We start from the raw sequence: 21,189 nt of genomic DNA, 5'->3' as shown, positions 1-21,189 counted from the left end.
GAATTTCAGCACAGACCTATCACCCACGGATCGACTGGACAGACCGAGAGAGTCAACCAGATACTTGAAGATATGTTGAGAGCCTGTGTGCTAGAGTACGGATCCAAATGGGAAGACTGCTTACCATATGCAGAATTCTCCTACAACAATAGCTATCAAGCCAGCTTACAGATGGCCCCCTTTGAAGCCCTGTACGGAAGGAAATGCCGTACCCCTCCGAACCGGTCGAAGTCGGAGATAGTCAAGTCTTCGGCCCCGATGTTCTCCGCGAAGCCGAAGAGAAGGTGCACAAGATCCGCGAGTACCTCAAGACCGCCCGATCAAGACGAAGAGCTACGCCGACAAGAGACGCCGAGAGATGACATTCGAGATTGGAGATTTTGTGTATCTCAAAGTCTCACCCCTCAAAGGAATGCAGAGATTTCAACTCAAAGGAAAGCTCGCCCCCAGATATGTAGGACCCTTCAAAGTTCTGAGTCGCCGAGGAGAAGTTTCCTATCAGCTTGAACTACCGGAAGAAATGTCCGCAGTGCACAATGTGTTTCACATCTCACTGCTTCGTAAATGCCTAGAAGTACCGGAGAAGACCGAAGTGTTCAAGAACATCGACCACAGAGCCATTGATATCAACCAAGATCTAACATATCGCGAAGTGCCTATTCGCATCCTTGAAGAAGCTTTCAGGACCACCCGCACCAGAAGTATCAAGTTCCTGAAAATACAATGGAGTAATCACACCGAAGAAGAAGCCACTTGGGAACGTGAGGAAGATATGAAGAAGGAATACCCAGATCTCTTTAGTACCTAGTTTTCTCTAAGATCTCGGGACGAGATCTTTTGTAAGGGGGAAGGGTTTGTAACATCCCAAGTTTCAATAAAAGGAACAAGAGAGAGAATTCAAGAATCCAAAATTTCAGAGCCAACAAAAAACTTTTCTCATCATATAGGACTATGCATATTAGCTCACCTTATTAAAATTTTTGAGTGTGCTCTTGCCATGATGTTTGTTTATGTGTTACTCTCACTCTAAAACCCTAGCAATGATCACTTGATCACCCTTAGCCAAATAAAACTAAAATAGAAAAGGGATTCTAAAAATCCCCTTCACCCTCACATAAGGCCTATGCCATTTTTACAAATCTTTGATCTAGGCCAAATTGGTTGGCACCATCACTTGTAAATAGTTACTAAACACTTATTAACATCTTTGAAATCAAGCCAACTCAACTCAAATCAAATTTAAATCAAAATGGAGCTCACATGTGATTATGGTCATATGTGCCATTTTTACCCTGATGCCCACTTTGAGCCCCTGAATTTTTGCTTTTCACTTCTACACTTGGTCAAACCTTTTTACCTCATCCAAGACAACATCAAGCACTTCAACTTTGCCCAAAGCCACCACCCCAAATTCATCACCAATTTCAAATGAGAAGCAAGCAAAGTTGGAACTTTTTCACATATGTAAGATCATATGCAAAATGTGATTTTGCATCTCAATTCCATTTTGACCACCACCACCACCAAAAGGCTCCATTTAATATATGATTGCAACCCACCAAAAAGATTTGCAAAATTCAAAAATTATTTTCTTTCGGGCATTTGATCGAACACTTGGCAGGCAGGGTATCAAATGATGCCCATGCTGGAAAATGGAGAGGACTTGGTCCAACCTGAGCCACCACAGCAACCCCTGGACCCTCCTCTCACTTCACAACATCAGTGTCACCATTTACATTGACCATTGTTTGATCAAATCATCAAGAACTTGCCATGCCGTGGCATGGCATGCCTCTCTCATGCCATCGTCGTCTCTGGTCACCTCCAGCATGCCCTGCCTTGTCCATCAACTTCCCCTCACTCTCCTGGACACGCCCGTACCCTCCCATGGTCAACACGACGCATGCACACGCCAGCATCGACGTGGCCAGACGCGCCCAGGCGTGCACACGCACGCGCCAGTGCGCGCATGGCGAGCGCCCTGGACGCGCCAGAGCATGACGCCCCCCGTGCCCTCACGTCGCCTCCTCTCTCTCTCTCACCGTCAGCCGACGCACGACGCACCCCTGAATCTCCTGGACACGTCCACTTGACCGCGGGAACGCCGCAGACGACGACCGCGTCCACGCCCTTCCGCCATGACCTGCAAGCTTCCATCACGCTCGCCGCCGCTGTAGTGCCTCTTTTTCACCGCCGTCACGCGCGTCATCTTCGCCAGAGCACCAGCAACACGCCGCGCCCATCACTTGCCCCTTGGCGCCCCTGGAACGACGACGTCATCGACGACTGCTGCTCCGCTCCACGGCCACCTCCCCCAACTATAAAAGCAGCACCCCTCCTACTGATCTGAGCACGCCACTCACTCCCCCTCATCCTCACAGCACTCCTCGACCTCTCAATTGAACCAATTAGCCACCCCACTGCTCCAATCGCAAGATCGCCGCCGCCGCCAGTACACGGAGTTCACCGGAGCAGGAGGCCGCCGTTGGAGACGCAACTGCTTCCAGGCGCTTCCTCTACCTCGCCAACGTTGCTGCGCACATCGCCGACGACCGTTGGAGCTCCGACAAGCTCGCCGACCCCCTGCCGCCGTCGCCAGTGAGTCCCCTCTCGCCGGAGACGAAGGCCTCCCTCGACCGTGCGATCTCTTTCTAATCGCACGGCTCTCCTCTCCCCGTACCGCTTCGGGCTTTAAGTCCCACTGACGCGTGGCCCCCACGCTGTCAGGCGGCCCGCTGCGCTGGACGCAGTACTGGGCGGGCCCATTTCTATTTTTCTCTGCAGCCCAGTTATTTCCGCGCGAGCCCACGGTTTGAATTTAAATTTGGAAATTAGAAAAGTACCCTAATCTGATGCAAACTTTGAAATTCACTAGGGACAAATCTACTCGGCCAAATTTTACAAACTTTATATTTTTGGAAACCTTAGGAAATTATCTACACAATGCCACTGGATAGAACCCTAGATCTATTGTAGAATTAAAATGACAAAATAAACAAGGCAGGGACTTTTCTGTATTATAATAATTCTTAAAAATCAACCATAGATGCTTTTTAGTTAATTCCACCTCCAATAATTCACATTTCACTTATACTAATTGTTTCTACAAAAATATGCCATGCTTACTTTGAATGATCATGGCCTAGTTTAATTAAAGGACTTTATGGCTATTTCTAGTCAAAGATATTGTCCAAAACTATTAAGAAATCTTATGGGAGTGTTTCTCTCATTTAAATCTTGTCATGAACAATTCAAAATGAGGTAGAGACTCTGGTCATTTAGGTCTCATATGAATTGTTGATGATCTTAAATCTTTAACGAGGTTAGGATTAAATGGTATGAGGTGTTCACCTCATTTAAATCACTTTCTCAACTCGTTAAGTGTGAAGAGGTTGACTCTAGTCAACCTAGGTCACATATTATTCATGAGAGAAATTAAATCTTAAGAAGATAATGAGAGGAAATTATTTCTCTAAGTAATTGAAAATAACATCTAAGTTAGTATGAGAGGAAATTATTTTTCTTAAATAATAAGAAAAACACATCCACCCACTTAATAGTAATGTGTGATGCTAGTTTAAGTGTGTGAACCATGTTTGTGCTTAGTTTAATTAGATAAGTTTGGTGTGATGATTGTGTACCCCGTATTCGTATTTTAGACGCTAGTACCGAGGAGTACCAGGAGGAGGAGGAGGTCTACTTCCAAGGAGAAGAAGACCACTTTGACCAATTCCCCAACCAAGGCAAGGTAATACTCTTGCAAAGTGCAAAGCTCACCATGAGCAAGGCATTACCCCCATTTACTTTATGCTTATGATCCTATTTCCCAGTTTTACTTTACAAGCTTTATTTACCTTTTGTTTTATCAAAGTACTTTTGATTCATGCTTTACCTGGTTAGTATTGGGTTAGTACAAGAGTATCAAACTTAGCCTAGAAGCAAAGCAAATACTTAGCACCCCTCATACATAGTGGCTAGTGCTAAATACTAAAAATGACTACTCTAGATGGGAACATGTGTTATGAAATGATGATGGTGAAAACCTTGGAATGATGAGTCATTTCCATTGAAAGATTTTGAAGGTGAATATGACATGAATTTGACTTGGTGATTTTGGCTGAAAACTGATGATTGAGTTGGATGCGATACCATTCCAATTTTTGAGTACCCCCACAATACCTGATTATGGGTAAGGCTTAGCTGGAAACTTAGGTGTCTTAGTATGGGTTCCCTCTAAACAAGCGTCATCGGGGTTATGCCGAAAGCTGCCTCTACAACAAAAGAAATGATGAGAAATGACGTGAAACGAGGTGAATGTCCGGCCCAAGCCCCGTGCAGCTTCCCGAGTTGACGGTTGGTCTTCACCGGGAGGCCAAGCTCATGGGGAGAGGTGCCTATACTAGGATATGTAAGTGAAAGGTTATGGTTGATGATCCGCGTACTGAGTTACGATTATTCAGGGTTATTCCTGACGGATGTAATCAAATGTTGTGGCACAAGTGTGCAACCTCTGCAGAGTGTAAACCTATTCGAATAGCCGCGTCCGCGGTCATGGACAGTTGGAAAGGCCATACTGTTTCCGTCATCAGAATTTACATCTTTTTGAACTTGAACGGTGACTTGGATTTTGAATCACAACTGAGTTGTGGGAATGACACTAATGTTCCCACTTGAGTTAGTTAGCACTGAAGGAGATATGCCCTAGAGGCAATAATAAAGTGGTTATTATTTATATCTTTATGTTTATGATAAATGTTTATATGTCATGCTATAATTGTATTAACTGAAACATTAGTACATGTGTGATATGTAGACAAACAAGAAGTCCCTAGTATGCCTCTTAAACTAGCTTGTTGATTAATGGATGATTAGTTTCATAATCATGAACATTGGATGTTATTAATAACAAGGTTATGTCATTGTATGAATGATATAATGGACACACCCAATTAAGCGTAGCATAAGATCTCGTCATTAAGTTATTTGCTATAAGCTTTCGATACATAGTTACCTAGTCCTTATGACCATGAGATCATGTAAATCACTTATACCGGAAAGGTACTTTGATTACACCAAACACCATCTGCGTAAATGGGTGGCTATAAAGGTGGGATTAAGTATCCGGAAAGTATGAGTTGAGGCATATGGATCAACAAGTGGGATTTGTCCATCCCGATGACGGATAGATATACTCCGGGCCCTCTCGGTGGAATGTCGTCTAATGTCTTGCAAGCATATGAATAAGTTCATAAGAGACCACATACCACGGTACGAGTAAAGAGTACTTGTCGGGAGACGAGGTTGAACAAGGTATAGAGTGATACCGAAGATCAAACCTCGGACAAGTAAAATATCGCGAGACAAAGGGAATTGGTATTGTATGTAAATGGTTCATTCGATCACTAAAGTCATCGTTGAATATGTGGGAGCCATTATGGATCTCCAGATCCCGCTATTGGTTATTGGTCGGAGTAAGTACTCAACCATGTCCGCATAGTTCACGAACCGTAGGGTGACACACTTAAAGTTGGATGTTGAAATGGTAGTTCTTGAATATGGAATGGAGTTGGAATATTTGTTCGAAGTCCCGGATGTGATCCCGGACATCACAAGGAGTTCCGGAATGGTCCGGAGAATAAGATTCATATATAGGATGTCATTTTATGTGAATAAAATGTCGCGGAAGGTTCTATGGAAGGTTCTAGAAGGTTCTAGAAAAGTCCGGAAGAAACCACCAAGGAAGGTGGAGTCCACATGGGACTCCACCTCCATGGCCGGCCAACCCTAGTGGGGGAGGAGTCCCAAGTGGACTCCCCTTAGGGGGCCGGCCACCCCCACATGGGAGGTGGAACTCCCACCTTGGTGGGAGTCCTAGCTTGGCTAGGTTTCCCCCCTCCTATGGAAGGTTTTTGGTTCGGGTCTTATTCGAAGACTTGGACACCACCTCTTGGGGTTCCACCTATATAATGAGGGGCCAAGGGGAGGGGGCCGGCCACCCCAAGACCACGACCACAGCCTGGCCGACCCCCTTGAGTGGCCGGCCACCCCCTCCCAAACCCTAGCCGCCCCGCTCCTCTACTTCCCGCACGCTTAGCGAAGCTCCGCCGGACTTCTCCACCACCACCGACACCACGCCGTCGTGCTGTCGGATTCAAGAGGAGCTACTACTTCCGCTGCCCGCTGGAACGGGGAGGTGGACGTCGTCTTCATCAACAACCGAACGTGTGACCGAGTACGGAGGTGCTGCCCGTTCGTGGCGCCGGAACCGATCGTGATCAAGATCTTCTACGCGCTTTTGCAAGCGGCAAGTGAACGTCTACCGCAGCAACAAGAGCCTCATCTTGTAGGCTTTGGAATCTCTTCAAGGGTGAGACTCGATACCCCCTCGTTGCTACCGTCTTCTAGATTGCATCTTGGCTTGGATTGCGTGTTCGCGGTAGGAAATTTTTTGTTTTCTATGCAACGTTATCCTACAAGCACATGAGGAGTTGTTTACGAAAATGTCTATTCAAATAAAATTGGCTTTATGCAAATAACCTTAGAGCTTAGAACACTTCAATAGCAAGTTTAGTACTTACATTAGTATTAGATTGCGAGTACTTAAAGTACTCACGGCTTTGTCCCTGGCTATTCAAATGGGCAGACTATGAAGCCGAGCAGCAGTACGAGGATGACGATCAGCAGGACGTCTACCACAACTAGGAGCTTCTAACGTCAAGCGTTGGCCTGTGGACTAGAGAGTCCTTGTATCTTACGCTTCCGCTATGAACTTGTGTTTGTTCGTTGATCAATAGATCAACTATTCGTGTAATATGGATCATGTGATTCCAAGTTGTAAGACATTATGGTTTGTAATGAATGATGACTGTGATACTTAACTATTATGCCTCGCAACAACAATATTCCTGGGATTGCGATGTATGACATAATAGGCACTCGGACTTAAAAATCCGGGTGTTGACAGTGGAGTCCTCGAGTTCCCATATATGCACAAAGAAATATCCGCAAGCCTTATCCACGTCACTTTCAACCTTGTCACCTTTACACGTGAGCTTCTTCTCAGCGCCACCATTGACACGGTCCATTTTTCCCGCGCAGCTGGAAAAACCCTGATTAACTGTCAAAGCTTTGTTGCATTTTCTGCATCCAGACGGTATGCAATTTTCCTCCCAATGTTGGTTGATCCCTCCCTCATCGCTAGCAAGGTCGCCGCCGCAATGGCATCTCTAAAAGCAAACACGGCTGACCTCCCCAGAGGATCCAGGGCTGGGGGAAGTTTCAATCAGAGTTCCTCCACAGTCACTAATGACGAAGGAACCAACCCTGAAGGGAGCCCAACTGCGACTGCCTCTTCCCACCTTGACAGAGGAGAAAGATGGAGTTGAGATTGCATGCTTGGGCCTAAAGAGAACTCTACGACATACCGAAACTGTGACTGAATTTCCTGCACTCCAATCCCATTTCTACTGTCCAACAAATGTACCGTGCAAGTTACAGGATGTGATTTTCAAAATAGACTTGTAGGATGTATAAGCAAAAATTGAATGGCATTATCTACAACGTACTCATGGTATGAAAAGTTTCTCCCATAAATGGAGTAGTTGTGGAGCAAATATGGCAATTAAAATCAATGACCATCTTCTAAAGATAATATATAAATGATGATTTCTACCGCTCTTTCCACACAAAGAAAGGGCTTTGCTAGGATGGTCAAGCCGGTGGAGTTGTTCCACACCTCGTTGAGATTGGTATGGGTTATCCTCCTATAAATGTGTTTGATGATACAATCATTCTCAATGGATTGTGATGAAAAGAAAGCCAAGAGACCTCAAACTGATCCTCGGTGCTTCTGGACAACTTTCCGGTTTTGGGGTTAATTTTCATCAGAGCCAACTTTAGCTAGAGCTCAGCACACCAGGATCTTCAAATGTAAGAGAGAGTCAGCTTCCTATTAACTACCTTAATATGTCGATACATTATGGGAAACTTCCCAATCTAGAGTGAAAATATGAGGGAGGAAAGAATTGAAAAGTTTCGCGCTTGTTGAAAATGGATGCGACATATGGCGCACCATGGGCGGAGCTACATGGGGACATGGGTGTACAATGTACACCCATTATTTTTTAACAAAACCTTGGATAGGTTTGTATAGTTTAGATATATAGAGCAATCTACATCAAACAAATTAGAAATATTGATTAAACTATGCTTTTTAGACAACTATATGTACACTGGTACACCCATTGTTTGGATGCTCCATCCCTCCATGTGGCTCACAGTTCTAGATGTGCTAGTGATACGGTGTTTTCCGAAGTGTCTCTCATGCTCTTGTTCTTCTTAACCCTGTGTGAGACCTTGCTTGTTTTATATAACATGTGAGGACTTGATGCGATGGAGGTTTCCTATGACATGTGTTTTTTCCTTTTTGGTATAGGTGTGTGAGGTGGCGTGTTTGTGTTTGTAGTTTATGTCACTTTAAGAGCCTCACTAGTGGAAAACGGGGCATTAGCACCGGTTGGTAAGGGGTTTTTGCACCGGTTGCCCAACCGGTGCAAAGCATTCGAAGCTAAAGCCTCCCTCTCTTTAGCGCCGATTGTGTTACAAACTGGTGATAAAGGGGCACCACATGGCGGCTGCCGAGTGCCCGGGCGGAGGACTTTTAGCACCGGTTCATAACACGAACCAGTGCTAAAGGTTTCTGTCGCGGCAACGTTTTGGAGCGTTTCCTTGCCGCGGTAGGGAAGTGCACCAAAACGCTGCCGCGGCAGAGCCTGTCGCCACGCGCAGGGCTCGCCATTTGAAACACGTTAATGCACACATACAACAAACCATTATATTACACAACATCGTTATGAATATAGAGATCGAAGTGACCTCTTTCATCGTGCTTAGCCGAACATATTACATAATAGTATAGTACACATTCACGCAAATGTACAATATAATTTCTATGGATCATCGTTGTCCAAAATCAATTTGCTGATGGAATTCTCCGGTTGGTTCTATGACCTGGTCAAGTAAGAATCACGCCAATTCTTCTTGAATTGCTCGTACACGCTCGGTTGCTAGAAGACCGTCCCGCAACCGTTTGATCTAATTTAAAGAAGGAGGTCAATATATATGCATGAAACACAACACAATTGATGGTGATAAAATAAAATTATGAATAATGTTTACGTACTCGAAGTTATTCTAAAATTCTCCCTGTCTCGCAGGTCGTCTCGCGAATGAACTCGCAAACGTAGAATCCACACCAATTATTCCCGTCCTTTTTGCGTCAAGCACTTTACGAGAACAGAGTTCAATCAAAATAATAATCAAGGATGGTAATGGTATTGAAACTAGAATCAAAGATATGCACGGACCTAGCTAGTAGTACTTAGCGGTATTTGTTTAAGTTGAAGCTCCTTTTTCCACTCACCCGGAGCCTTCTTGGTGAACCGTTTCCAAGTCTGCCCGGCAAAGAAAATAAATAAAAGAGTTATGAATTACTTGATAGTAGGAAAAAAAATGGAAGTTGAGGATATACTGCCATAATTATTGAAATTACCTCTGGAGCATATCAGCCATGTCCCCCCACATCAAGGGATTTACGTTTCGAGTCCATGACTTCTACTAATCCTCGGTCAGGTTCAATGATTAGCAGAATAAAGTGAAACCTATGCACACTCATAACTCATCAATTACACTTACATCAAATAAGAGAAATAGATTTAATGTGCACAAGACAGTAACACTCACTGGAAGTTGTAAGGAAATAGTATTTTCCTTTTCTATACTTGTCTCCTTAACGCCCATACAAGTTATCCTCCGTGTCCTTGGCATGTATTTGGAGACTATACTCATTCATGGTATATGGGTCAATGAACCTAATGTCATAGATTTGTTCTTTTCGGCATTCACGGATCTTCATTTTGCATAATATAGTGAGTATAATTATGCATGCAATGAACGATCTGAGCTAGAGACTTAATTACATAAATAATACTTATAGACAATAGACACTGATGACAGATTTGTCGAGGACGTCTTGATTAATTGAAATAATTCAGGAAATTTGATGTTTATCATGTCATTTCCACGCCCGTAGTGCTCATCTTTAATTTGTAGCATGATCCAGTCCCGACCTTCCTTACAAGCATCCATGTACCACTTCTACAATTTTCGCATTTTTGTTGGTAGACGCGGCATCTCCTCAGATATGACGAGAGGTTCCCCGTACCGGCATGTGTATGCTATTTCACCCGTGGGGAACTCAAGGTGGCTTAAGTACTCAGGAACACTAATACCACAAGCATCGGCCTCATCTTTGTATAGTTCTACCATCTCCGGATCACAACACTACAGGATATCATGATACACTTGGAGCGCGGGGGGGGGGGGCACGCTTTTTTTGTTCTCCGAGTTGGGAACTGATTTCCCGCTTGCACTACTACTTTTCAACCGCAACTTTGTTGCTTTAGTTGACTTACGAATAGAGCGGTCATAGTTCGATTCAAGTCTTGGCTCGGGTTAATGAAGGTTCTCCATCATTTTCATCACTTTTTGTGTGCATCAGCGATGGCCCTACGAAGATCATCAGCATATTAGCGGGCTCATCTGATGCCTCTTCATCTTCAACTTCCCCTGCCCCTTCATCTTCAGCCTGCCCCATTGCAGTATCACCGTATTTAGGGTACATATCATCATCATCCTCTTCTTCTTCATTTTCTTCCATCATAACCCCTCTTTCTCCATGCTTGGTCCAACAATTATAGCTGGGCATGAAACCTTTCTGAAGCAGGTGGGAGTGAAGGACATGCTAGGAGCTTTAATTTTTGACAGTCAACAGATGAACAACACAAAGAAAAACATCCGCCCGTTGGTTTTCGTCAGCCAGACGGAGAAAATCTTTCAGGCCCGCAGTGAACTCGTTAAGGTGTCGGTCAATGTACATCCATTGTCACCGGTTCATATGCATCATATAATTAAGTTTATCAAAAAACCATTAAAGAACATCATAAATAGTGAAATGACTACTGTACAAATGAAAGGGTAAACTTGCGAACCTCGATCGAGAAAGAGGACAAAGCTTAAGTGTCGCTCGGGCACCTCATATTATTTTTGTTTTGTGTGAAATCAAGTGGCATCATTCTCTCAGGCATTTGATCGAGCACCTCTTGTGTATAGGAAAGAAAAATAAACTAGCACACAACCCCCACACCTTCCACTAAGAAAAAACAGAGGAGAGGGCTGGCTGGGGCGAGGAGAATTTATAGGCAAAGGGAGGGGCGTTAGCACCGGATCATTACCATTAGCACCGGTTCGTGGCACAAAACCGGTGCTTAAGGTTTCGCGCCTGCCACGCGGCTGACGCAACCCTTTATCACCGGTTCGTGCCACGAATCGTTGCTAAAGCTGTGCGGGTCCCTTGCGACGTCCTGGCCGCATGAACCGATGCTAATGCACCCTTTAGTCTAGGTTCGTAGCACAGCCGGTGCTAATGCTCTTTGCAGCTAACATATAACCCTTGTTTTCTACTAGTGCCTGGTGGAGGCTACATGCCCTTTTTCACTCGGTTTCTCCTACCAAAGTTGGCAACTCTTTTCTCACTATTAGAAAAAAGAGATTTAGTCCATGTTGGTAAGGACCTTTAGTCCTAGTTTTGCAACCGGGACTACGGAATCGGGACTAAAGGCCGCCCTTTAGTTTCGGTTGTGTTGTGAACCAGGACTAAAGGCCCCGCCACGGGGACTGCGGGCGCGTCCCGGGGCGAAGGACCTTTAGTCACGGTTTGTAACACCAACCGGGACTACAGGCCATGACGGCTATTTTTTATTCAATTTTTTTATTCTAACTATTTTACGCTCCCACTATTTTTTTCTATTTTTTCAGAATTTCTAGTATTTCAGTTATTTGACTAGTTTAGCATCTAACTACATTTAATCTCATCTTGTGTTCAAACTTCCCGCTCTTTCATCCAGCCCCAGACTGCTCTAGCACTAGCACACTTAACTTCTCGTTTCTTTCCGTCCCGCTTTCAAGTGCTCTGCGCGCATTTATTGATATACATATCATATCAATCCTTTTAACCACTTGGTCACGATGTCACACTTCTTTATTTTTTGAATTCCAAATAAAATAAAAATATTTTTTTGGCAAAACCTAAAACCTGAAAATTATCATACTTCCCTTTGCAGTTTGAGAATCTAAAAATGGCTGACTCGGTAAACCCTGGTGAATTTGAAATTCATCTTTGTTAATTTCCCTTGCAACTAGATGACATAACACATGGACATCTCGAAAGATTTTATTTTTTGAATTTTTATCAATTTCTTTTGTATTTTACAAAGCTAAAAAAGGCGACCTATGGGGGACGGGGGCAGGGGCAAAAATTTCCAGAAAACCTTTAGTCCCGGTTGGTGCCTTTTAATCCCGGTTTGTAACACTAACTGAGACTAAAGGTTTTCACACCAGTGGCAACCCGCCGCAATCCCTTTAGTCCTGGTTGGTGTCTCCAACCGCAACTAAAGGTCCCGTTACGAACCGGGACTAAAACTTTTCGGCGTCCTAGCCATTTGAACCCGGACTAATGCTCCGGCCATCTCCGAATGAAAGACTTGTTTTCTACTGGTGTCTTCTATATGTATAAGTACAAAATCCTTGTTGTGGAAGGTGTTACTCGATTTTTTTTAACAAAAGCTGAGACATGCCTACACGATAAAATGTACTACATCTATTTCAATGAGTAAGGCTTATATTATTTTAAATAGTCAAATCATCTAAAGATTTACCAAGTTTTTACAAAATAAAATCATTAACAAATATATAATCAATATCATTAGATACATTATGGAATATATTTTCATATGCTATCTATAGAATATCATATTTGTTGAAAGATATTTCTAAAAGTTTGATGAAATTTTGCTTAGATTGAGTTTGAGAAAAGTAAGTCTTATTCGTTGAAATGGAGGTAGTATTATTTACCAAACCCGGGGATAAGTACGGATGGTTCCATTTACATACACAACATATTTTCAGTAAGTTTTTGTGAAATTTGGAGACTTGTTTTTTTTTTTTGTCTCGGTTATTTACACTAGTGTGTGACAGAGGCCCGGTAATGCAGAGGGCTGACAATGTCTTCAATACACATGTGCCCTTGTTACGTTGTCAGCCCTTCAGCAGAAAGAAAGAGAGATGGGCCTTGTTCCAAGGCGACTGACTGGCCACTGCGAATCGTGAATTCCTAAGAGTGAGATGTTTGGGCCTGACTCTCAAGGTTTCAGTTTGACCCGTAGGAATTGGAGGACGACCACAAATTCCATTCCAGAAAGGAAACTGCTGGGCGTCCCCCGGGGGATCTGATTTCCCAGCCCCCGGGTCGCCAGCCGTCGGATCGGCCATCTTGGACGGCCAGATCTGCTTTTACTGAATGTAGCAAAAAACCACCTCCCGGCAGCAAAAAAATAATCCGCTTTTGCTACATTGTAGCAAAAAACGGTTCAGTCACGAAATCAAATAAAAAGGCTGAGCTCGCCGGAGAGCTCGCCGGAGACCTCGCAGCAAAAAAATATGCTATTGTAGCAAAAATGAATATGATCGGAGACATTGACGTAGAACTCGCCGGAGCCCTCACCGGAGACCTCGCCGGAGACCTTGTAGCAAAAAAATTATGCCAATGTAGCAAAAACCAACATCTTCGAATACATCGACGGAGAACTCGCCGAAGACCTCACCTGAGTACCTCGCCGGAGACCTTGTAGCAATACAATTATACTTGTGTAGCAAAACCAAAGAAAAGTGTATAGCAAAAACAATATTCCTATGTTGCAAAATCGTCATAACATATGGCGACAAAATCCCCAAAACACAATCCAGCATGTAGCAAAGCATAACACCATTAGACGCAACTGCAACCACCGTTGGTAGCATCTCTGTATGTCGTTTGTAGAACCTCCGCTCCACCACGCCATCGACCAAAATCTAGCATAGGCTAGGCGGCATCCCGCACACCGGTAGCCACGGCCGCCGCGCTTTCTGGCGCGGCGCTTTGGTTGGAGTCCCCAACCGCGCGTAGGGGAGGCCGAGCTCGGCGTGAGCGCCAATGAGGACGCGGCGCGGCGGCTGCGAGAGGAGAAGGTCGGGGTTGGCGGCGGCCGGGCGCAAGGGAGACGGCCGGCGACGAAGGCGAGGCAGCGTAGGAGGAGGAGGTCGGGCGAGGAGGCGACCAACAACGAGGGCGGGGCAAAGCGGGGTGGAGCCGCTACCACTCGCGAGCCGCCGGAGGCGAGGGGAGGCGGAGCCGCCCGCGGGGCGCGCTCGCAGTCGCCGAAGATGAGGGGAAGGCGGATCCGCCGCCACTCGCAGCTGCCGGAGTCGACGGTGCGCGCGGCAGTACCTGGACTGGAGCGGCCGGCGCTCTGTGAGCAGCTGCAGGGCGGGCGGCGTACTTGGAGCGGCGGATCTCCGTGAGCAGCTGCATGGTGGGCGGCGCGGCCTACCTAGAGCGGCGGCGATCCGTGACGGGAGGTCCTCCGTGCGGCAAAAAGTTGCAGGAAACAGGATAGAGAGGAGGGTGAATGTGGTGGCCCCCACCCACGTGGGACACAGTTTCCTTGCCCACCATGGACACGTGTCGATCGTGGGATAGGGAGGCTGCAACAGCGTGATCCCCCGGGGGAATCAGATCATTTTCCTTCCAGAAACCAGACTTGACCAAAAAGAAGCTGATTAGCCAAAGGGAAACTGGCTCGTACGCTGCGGGTCGTCAGCACATGAGATGCCAAGCTGTGGCTAGCGCGACGGCTGCGGCGGCCGGCGGTAACCGTAACGTGCCGGCGGGAATCACCGGCATAGACATCCCTTTCTGCACCTTAACTATCGCCGGCAGGTCCAGCTTGCAAAACAGTGGCAAGGTGAAGCATACATGTGCTGGAGATGAGACGAGGACATAGTCAAAGAGAAAAACGGGGTTCCCTTTAAAGGCTCTCGTTGGTACACCACATGCATTCCAGTGGTGCCATGGAAAGCAGCACATGGCTGTGAAGGAGATCTACTACTACTAAGCAATAATGCACAAGAAGCTGGAAACACACTCAAATTTTTCATTCATTCGTTCATTCATACATATTCATTGGGAGGGCTTAAAAACGCACCGTCCCATCGTCGTAATTGACGTCCGCTACACCCCCTAAGAACAGTAGTACGGAGTAATAATTTTACATAGTGGCACTCGTTCTTTCGATCAAAGAAAAAAGGAAAATACAAGTTGAAGAAGATTAAAAGCTGCATTATTTTCTCTGTTAATAATTCTAAGCTACTCTCAGCATCCTACCCCGCTCCGATCCTGTTTTAGACACGGGACTACGGGAGTGGCGAAGCCTAATCAGAACACCAGCTTCCGGCGTGGGAGGCGGAGGCGATCAACGTCGGCGAGCTCGCGGATGGTGTCAGCAACGAGGTCCTTGAACAGCAGCCGCTCGATCTGCAACACGGTCTCCGCCGCCTCGGCGCTGGGCGACCACCGGCGGTCCGCGGCCAGATCGCGCAATATGACGCCGCAGGTGAGGTCGTTCAGGTCGTCGGCAGCCGGCGCAACGGGCTCCCGGGCGCGCTGCACTTCCGCCCACACGTGCCGCAGGAGCTCCTCGCCGCGGAGCCACGCGACATGCTCGGACGGGTGGGCGCACCGCCACCGCCCGAACGCCTCCGCCGCGGCGCCGCAGAGCAGCCGCCGGTGCTGCCACGTGTCCTCGCCACGCTGGCGCCTCTTCTCGATCGTCCTGTAGACGTCATCCGGCTCCTTCAACCGGTCAAGCAACCGGATGACCTCTGCCACGTAAGCGAAGTCTGGGTCGCTCGCCTCCGGCCCCACGAGCCAAGATTCAGGGACCCACTCGTCATCGTCCAGATCGGACGCCACCACCACTGGCCGAGGACTTGGGGCTCTGAAATCCATTCCCCGTTTCGACCCTGACGACGACGGCGAGTCCTCGTCGGCGAGGAAGGCCGCCGCGTCCAGAACGGACACCGGGCTCGGCTGCTGGTCGGCGGCCGCGTCGCCGACGCTGGTGAAGGCGTGGATGCTGCTCAGCAGCTTGCCGCAGCGCTCGAGCAGGCCGTGGTCCTCCAAACGCGGCCGCTGCTGCATTGCAAAAATAGACAGAGATGAGAATACGCTCTTTCCGCAGAGACTAAAGTTACGATGTCAGGATGAGCTAATGTTTACCTCCAAGTCCCATCGTGAAGAGGCACTGACAGTACTGTTGCTGCCGCCGTCGGAGAAGGTGGTTGACGCGTCGTCGTCTGGAGATAAAAGAGCCGCGGCATTATGAGCGGCCCGGCGGGCAATGCGAGCGCGGACGCTGGGGAGCTCAGCGTTGCTCGGCTTCCTCAGTTGCTGGTGCTGCTTTGGCGACTGCGCCGGGGAGACGCGCCGCTGAGGTGACTGCGGGCCGCGCCGTGCGGGCGAGGCAGGGCTCCGTGCAGGGGACGCGTCGCGGCTGGGCGAACGCGGGCGGCGGGCATTGTCGACTTCGACGCGTAGTCGCCTGGTCGGGGACGTCCGTGCAAGCGGCGGCTGCGGCGGCCGAGAGTTCGGGCGCATGACGACAATTGGAGGCGGATGGCTGCTCACGGAGACGGGCGCGGGAGGCGCGTGGTGGAGCAGGCCCTTGAGCTGGAGGGCCTCCAGGATTTGCTTGAGCGTCTCGAGATCTCTAGCCGGCTCGGCGATGCCACGCTTGCGGAGGCGCCGCTCGATCTCGCCGTAGAGCGCGATCTCGCCCTGCCCGGCGCTCGGGTCCACGCGCTTCGCCGGCTCGGGGAACACCTCGCGCGCGTCGAAGTGGCTGCTGCGCCTCTGCAGCGCGGCCCTGTGGTACGCAGGATCCGGCGACCGCCGGAGCGCTACCACCGTCGCGGGGGACGACGGCCTCTGCGGCGGCAGAAGCACCGGTGGCGCCGGCTTCTCGAAGAAGGTCGGGTCGACGAACCGGAAGCGCGCCGGGTCGCGTGGCACGCGCTCGGACGCCGACCGCCTGAGCTCGCCGCCGCGGGCGGCGTGCTGCCCCTCCTCCTCGTCGCCGGCACCGTGCGGCAGCGCGTCGAGGCCCATGAGCCGCGCCACGACGCTGGGCGACCGCCGCTCGTCGCCACCCATACCTGGGGACGGCGGCGCCCCCGAGGGCGACGACGTCCTGATGTCCCGTGGCCGGAGCTTCCCCTTGGCGTCCACCACGGCCCGGCTGTCAAGGGACAGTCGCGGCAGCCTCCAGGACGCTGCCGCGCCACTCCTGTCCTTCAAGTCCAGCGGAGGCAGCTGCAGCGACGGCCTGGGCGCCGCGGGCGGCGTCATGTCCGGCGACAACGGGAGCGGCGTTGCCCGCTCCGAGCCGCGGTCAAGCGGCATCGACATCTCCGACGGCGTGGCCGATCCCTGCACGGACATATACAAATCATCAGAAATCCATTTTCTTGACGAGGAGCAAGGTAAGAAGACTTGTGGAGCGAGCGAGCGCGCGCGCGTACACTGGAGGAGGAGAGGAGGCGTCGTGGGTGGTGGTGGAGGCGCTTGGCGGAGAGGATCTGCGGGCGGTCGAAGAGGTGGAGGAAGCCGGCCATGCAGCCCTGGTGCACGGGCCGCTCGTCGTCCTCCGCGCCCATCGCCACCATCTCCGTCTGCTTCTTCCCTCTGTCTCGCTTCGTCTTCTCCACTCTTCCTCTGTTTTCCTCCGGGAGTGAGGTTTCAGTGTTTGGGTGCGGCGCTCTGGGTGCCTCGCTCGCCGAGGCCAACGCTCCCGCTTTTGGCCGCATTTTAAAGCGGTGGCGGGGCGACGTACGAAATGACCGGAATACCCCCATGGTCATCTATATAATCACGGTAGCCTGCCATCGGTTCCAGCTGATACGTCGGGGTACGAGTCGGCAGTGGAGACGAGACGTTGGCGCCTCGGAGGAGGCGTCTCCTCTGCGAATGCGATGGCCGTGCTTACCATGACATGTGGGCTCGAGGTGTCAGGGTTTTCTGATTAATTTTGTCTTCGTTTCTGGCTGGCTGGCTGGCTGCACGTTGATTAAAGGTGTCAGCAGAGCTCGTGCATGGAGCGGGTCACCTTTATACGCTTTTACAGCTAAAAGTTGCCCGTCATGGTGTCTTTACTTGCAAATCTTAGCGTGTCAGTGCTTGTGATTATATGCCTCTCTCGTCGAGCTTAGGCAAGGACGATTTTAGCGGGAAACCACCGACCATTGTATTACTTATTCTTCATTACAGCATTTTCACTTGCATCATGTATGGGGGCACCGACAATATCTTTTGAGTACATGTTGGAGAGTAACTGCTCGCTGGGTCATCCCCCTCAGGCGGCCAGAGGAGCGAACCCTAGATCACCGCCACAACCCTTCCCCTTCCTCCTCCTACCCCTCCTCGCCACCCTTGGAGGTGATCGCGACGAAGCCTTCTGGCCTCCAATGAAGGAGGTGGTGGTGGGGGGGGGGGGGAGGGGCATTGTTTGGTCGTCGAACCTTGCAAGGAGATTCTTAGCGGAAGATGCAAAATGGCTACATGGGGTGGACGACAATGGGCTAAAAATTGCAGTGGATGGCGAGGCATGGTTCAGTTGTCCTAACCCCCAAGGAGATTCTGAGCGGAGGTGGAAAAGGGATGCACGAGGTGCTTGATGGTGGGCGAAAAGCGGCGATTGATCCTTGGCCGGCACACTTAGGTCCTTTCACTGATGGCGGCAATGTCTCTCGCTAGCAGAGGCGGAGCTGCAGCCGGTGCTATAGCACCGGTCCAGCTAACTAGCCGAATGAAATATGTACTAGATTCTTAGCGTAAACTGCAAATATCATAAGGTCAGCAACAGTACAAAATTTGCAGCATTGTATCGATCTATTTTTTTTTTTGAAACAAGGCAAAAGATTTGCCATTTTCATTGATTAAGGAGAAGATTTTAGAAGTTTTACAACCCGTCTCGGCTAAAAGCCAAGACCAAATATTACAAGCAACTACTCTCGCGGCATTACATTACTTAGAGCCTTGACACCGGCTAGACACCACAAATTTGCCTCCTCTTTGATTTTTGTCACAAGCATAGCGATGGTGACGGACTTGTTACGGAAGACCCGAGCATTCCTTTCTTTCCAAATTTCCCAAGAGACGAGCATTGCGAGAGAGGCCAAAGCTTTCCTTGATTGTCCTCTCTTGTATCGATCTATCTACTTAAGCTGAGTTAGCACCGCTCTTCCTCTAGTTCTGGCTCCGCCACTGCTCGCTAGGTCGGGCGAAGGATCCGAACACCTTGTGTTGAAGCTAGGCGTATGAGGTCGTCTCGAACCGAACGATTAGCTAAACAAAGAACGAAAACCCTCGCAAATGATCATGACCCCTCATGCCTGTGAGGCTCATCCACTGGAGGCGTAGATCGGTTTAACCATCAACTCTCTCTCTCTCTCGTTGGAATCTCATCCGTGCCGGTTTGGTGAAAAGGTTATAGGCGTGCCGACTTACCATGTGTTTGGGTTGTTAAGCAGTAGTGGAGTACTATATTTTGCTTGTGGTAGTATGACTGTACTGTATCTGCCGACACAGTGAGAGAGAGTGACGTGCGCGTGACATGAGTCGGAGTGATACTTGACTCGTGCTTAAGACGCCCTGGTAAAGAGGCCAGCTGTATGTACTTGCAGGTACCATGGGCGTCAATGTATAGTGTACTGGTAGTCGATCGTATCCGTCTGCGTGCACGGTACGTAGGGATGGAGTAGTGTACCCATTGATGATTACAGTATTTGGTGGTGCTGCCCGTCGGGTGGCGCACATGCATGTATGCCTCGGAGATGGTGGCGACGACCAACCGCTCGCTGGGCGGGCGGCACGACCCGAGACCAGAACCAGACTCGGAGGAGGAGCGCTGGAGGCTGGGGAGCGTTCGAGCTCGCGCGCCTTTGACCGGAAACAGACGAAATGAAGTCACGGCGGTTTTCACCTGTGCGCGCGCGCATGTGGTGTGGCGCGGAGAGGGGTAAAAAAAGAATAGAGTAACCCGATCCATCTGTTCTGCCGCGTTTACAGTTGGAGGGCAGCACGGCGTGGTGCCGGCGGCGAAGCCGGCACGGCGCGCGCGCAAGGCCGACATGACCGCGTGTACGTGCGCAGCGGATGTGTGCTTGCTTGCCCGTTTCTGTCGCGCTTCCCTCCAAGTCCAACTGTAAACGCCGCAGTGCCAGGCTCTCTATCCGCAGATGCCAGTCCAGCGAATACAACCAGGCTGCTCTGTTTCTTCACCAACGTTTTCTCTTGAACGTGACTTACACAGTTACACATGCAAACTTACTAGTGGTAATATACATTCTCTTGCGTTGAACCTATGAATTACTCCCTTCCTCTTATGAAAGTTCCCTCAAATTTATTAAAATTTAGTAGATGCAGTGTACTAATCAGGCTGTATGGGTGTTTATAAGAGATTTCAAGTTGTCGTCGCTGAAAACCACTACAAATGCACCAAAGGCACCATACAACTTGACCACATTGCCCACACACCTGCACACCTAACCACCCGCACGAAGCGCGTGCACGTCGTCGAACTAAATGACCACCATCGAGGTTGCCATCAAGCATCGTCATCGTCACTCCTACCCGAGCAAGCGGCTATGACTTCATCTTCGTCGACAACCGACGAAGCTCTTGTAGCAAACAACCCTCGGAGACCATGGCAACCCATGCCAATAGTCGTCCACACGCGCCCACAATAGACAACTTTCAGGGTTTAACGAGGACTGCCGCAGAATAAATACGTAGGGCTAGAGTTGACCAAGCCTTGCACGAAGGACCACCGACTGCTCACCATCTTCACCATCAGGACACGCTCCACCACAGATCGGCCACTATCCACAACACCACAACAAAAGCACGGAACAACCCATTGGTCATCACAAAATGACCGGCTAACGAAGCTCGAGCCGCGTCTCAAAGTTTACTTAACACACCATTATTGCCAAACTACACACAACGTGCTCCAATAGCTGTCACCAACAACGAAACTTCCTTCCCGGTCCCTTGGCCGAAATTGCTTTGAGACTATGGCTGAGGTAGAAGAAAGACACAAACAACACATCCATCGGCTGACCTGATCGTTTCTACGTTGTAGTTCTAACAAAAACCATCTAAATGATGAGGGCATATCTATAATCTATAATATTTAAATA

The 21,189-nt window shown here is 48.9% G+C and overlaps 1 protein-coding gene across 1 annotated transcript; it reads right to left on the bottom strand.

Annotated features, from left to right (window-relative positions):
• Window positions 1-15,767: 15,767 nt before the first annotated feature.
• LOC124698889 (serine/arginine repetitive matrix protein 1) lies at window positions 15,768-17,655 on the bottom strand. The gene is made up of 3 exons (XM_047231285.1): window positions 17,512-17,655; window positions 16,333-17,419; window positions 15,768-16,117 (listed from the first exon to the last, which is right to left on the bottom strand). Exons 1-3 carry the CDS (start codon window positions 17,653-17,655, stop codon window positions 15,882-15,884), a joined length of 1,467 nt encoding a protein of 488 aa, XP_047087241.1. The 3' UTR covers window positions 15,768-15,881.
• Window positions 17,656-21,189: the final 3,534 nt, after the last annotated feature.

This window comes from Lolium rigidum, chromosome 3, assembly GCF_022539505.1.
Source record: "Lolium rigidum isolate FL_2022 chromosome 3, APGP_CSIRO_Lrig_0.1, whole genome shotgun sequence".
Lineage (NCBI taxonomy): Eukaryota > Viridiplantae > Streptophyta > Magnoliopsida > Poales > Poaceae > Lolium > Lolium rigidum.
The sequence above is the reverse complement of the archived record's forward strand: the minus strand, read 5'-3'. Positions and strand labels throughout refer to the sequence as shown.

Bases quoted from the DNA above. Each gene is read 5' to 3' on its own strand.
- LOC124698889 (XM_047231285.1), bottom strand. From the start codon at position 17,655: ATGGTGGCGATGGGCGCGGAGGACGACGAGCGGCCCGTGCACCAGGGC. The intron at 17,420-17,511 runs GTACGCGCGCGC...ATGTCCGTGCAG, and splicing joins GCCTCCTCTCCTCCTCCAGT to GGATCGGCCACGCCGTCGGA. The intron at 16,118-16,332 runs TTGCCCGCCGGG...CAGCAGCGGCCG, and splicing joins CCCCAGCGTCCGCGCTCGCA to CGTTTGGAGGACCACGGCCT.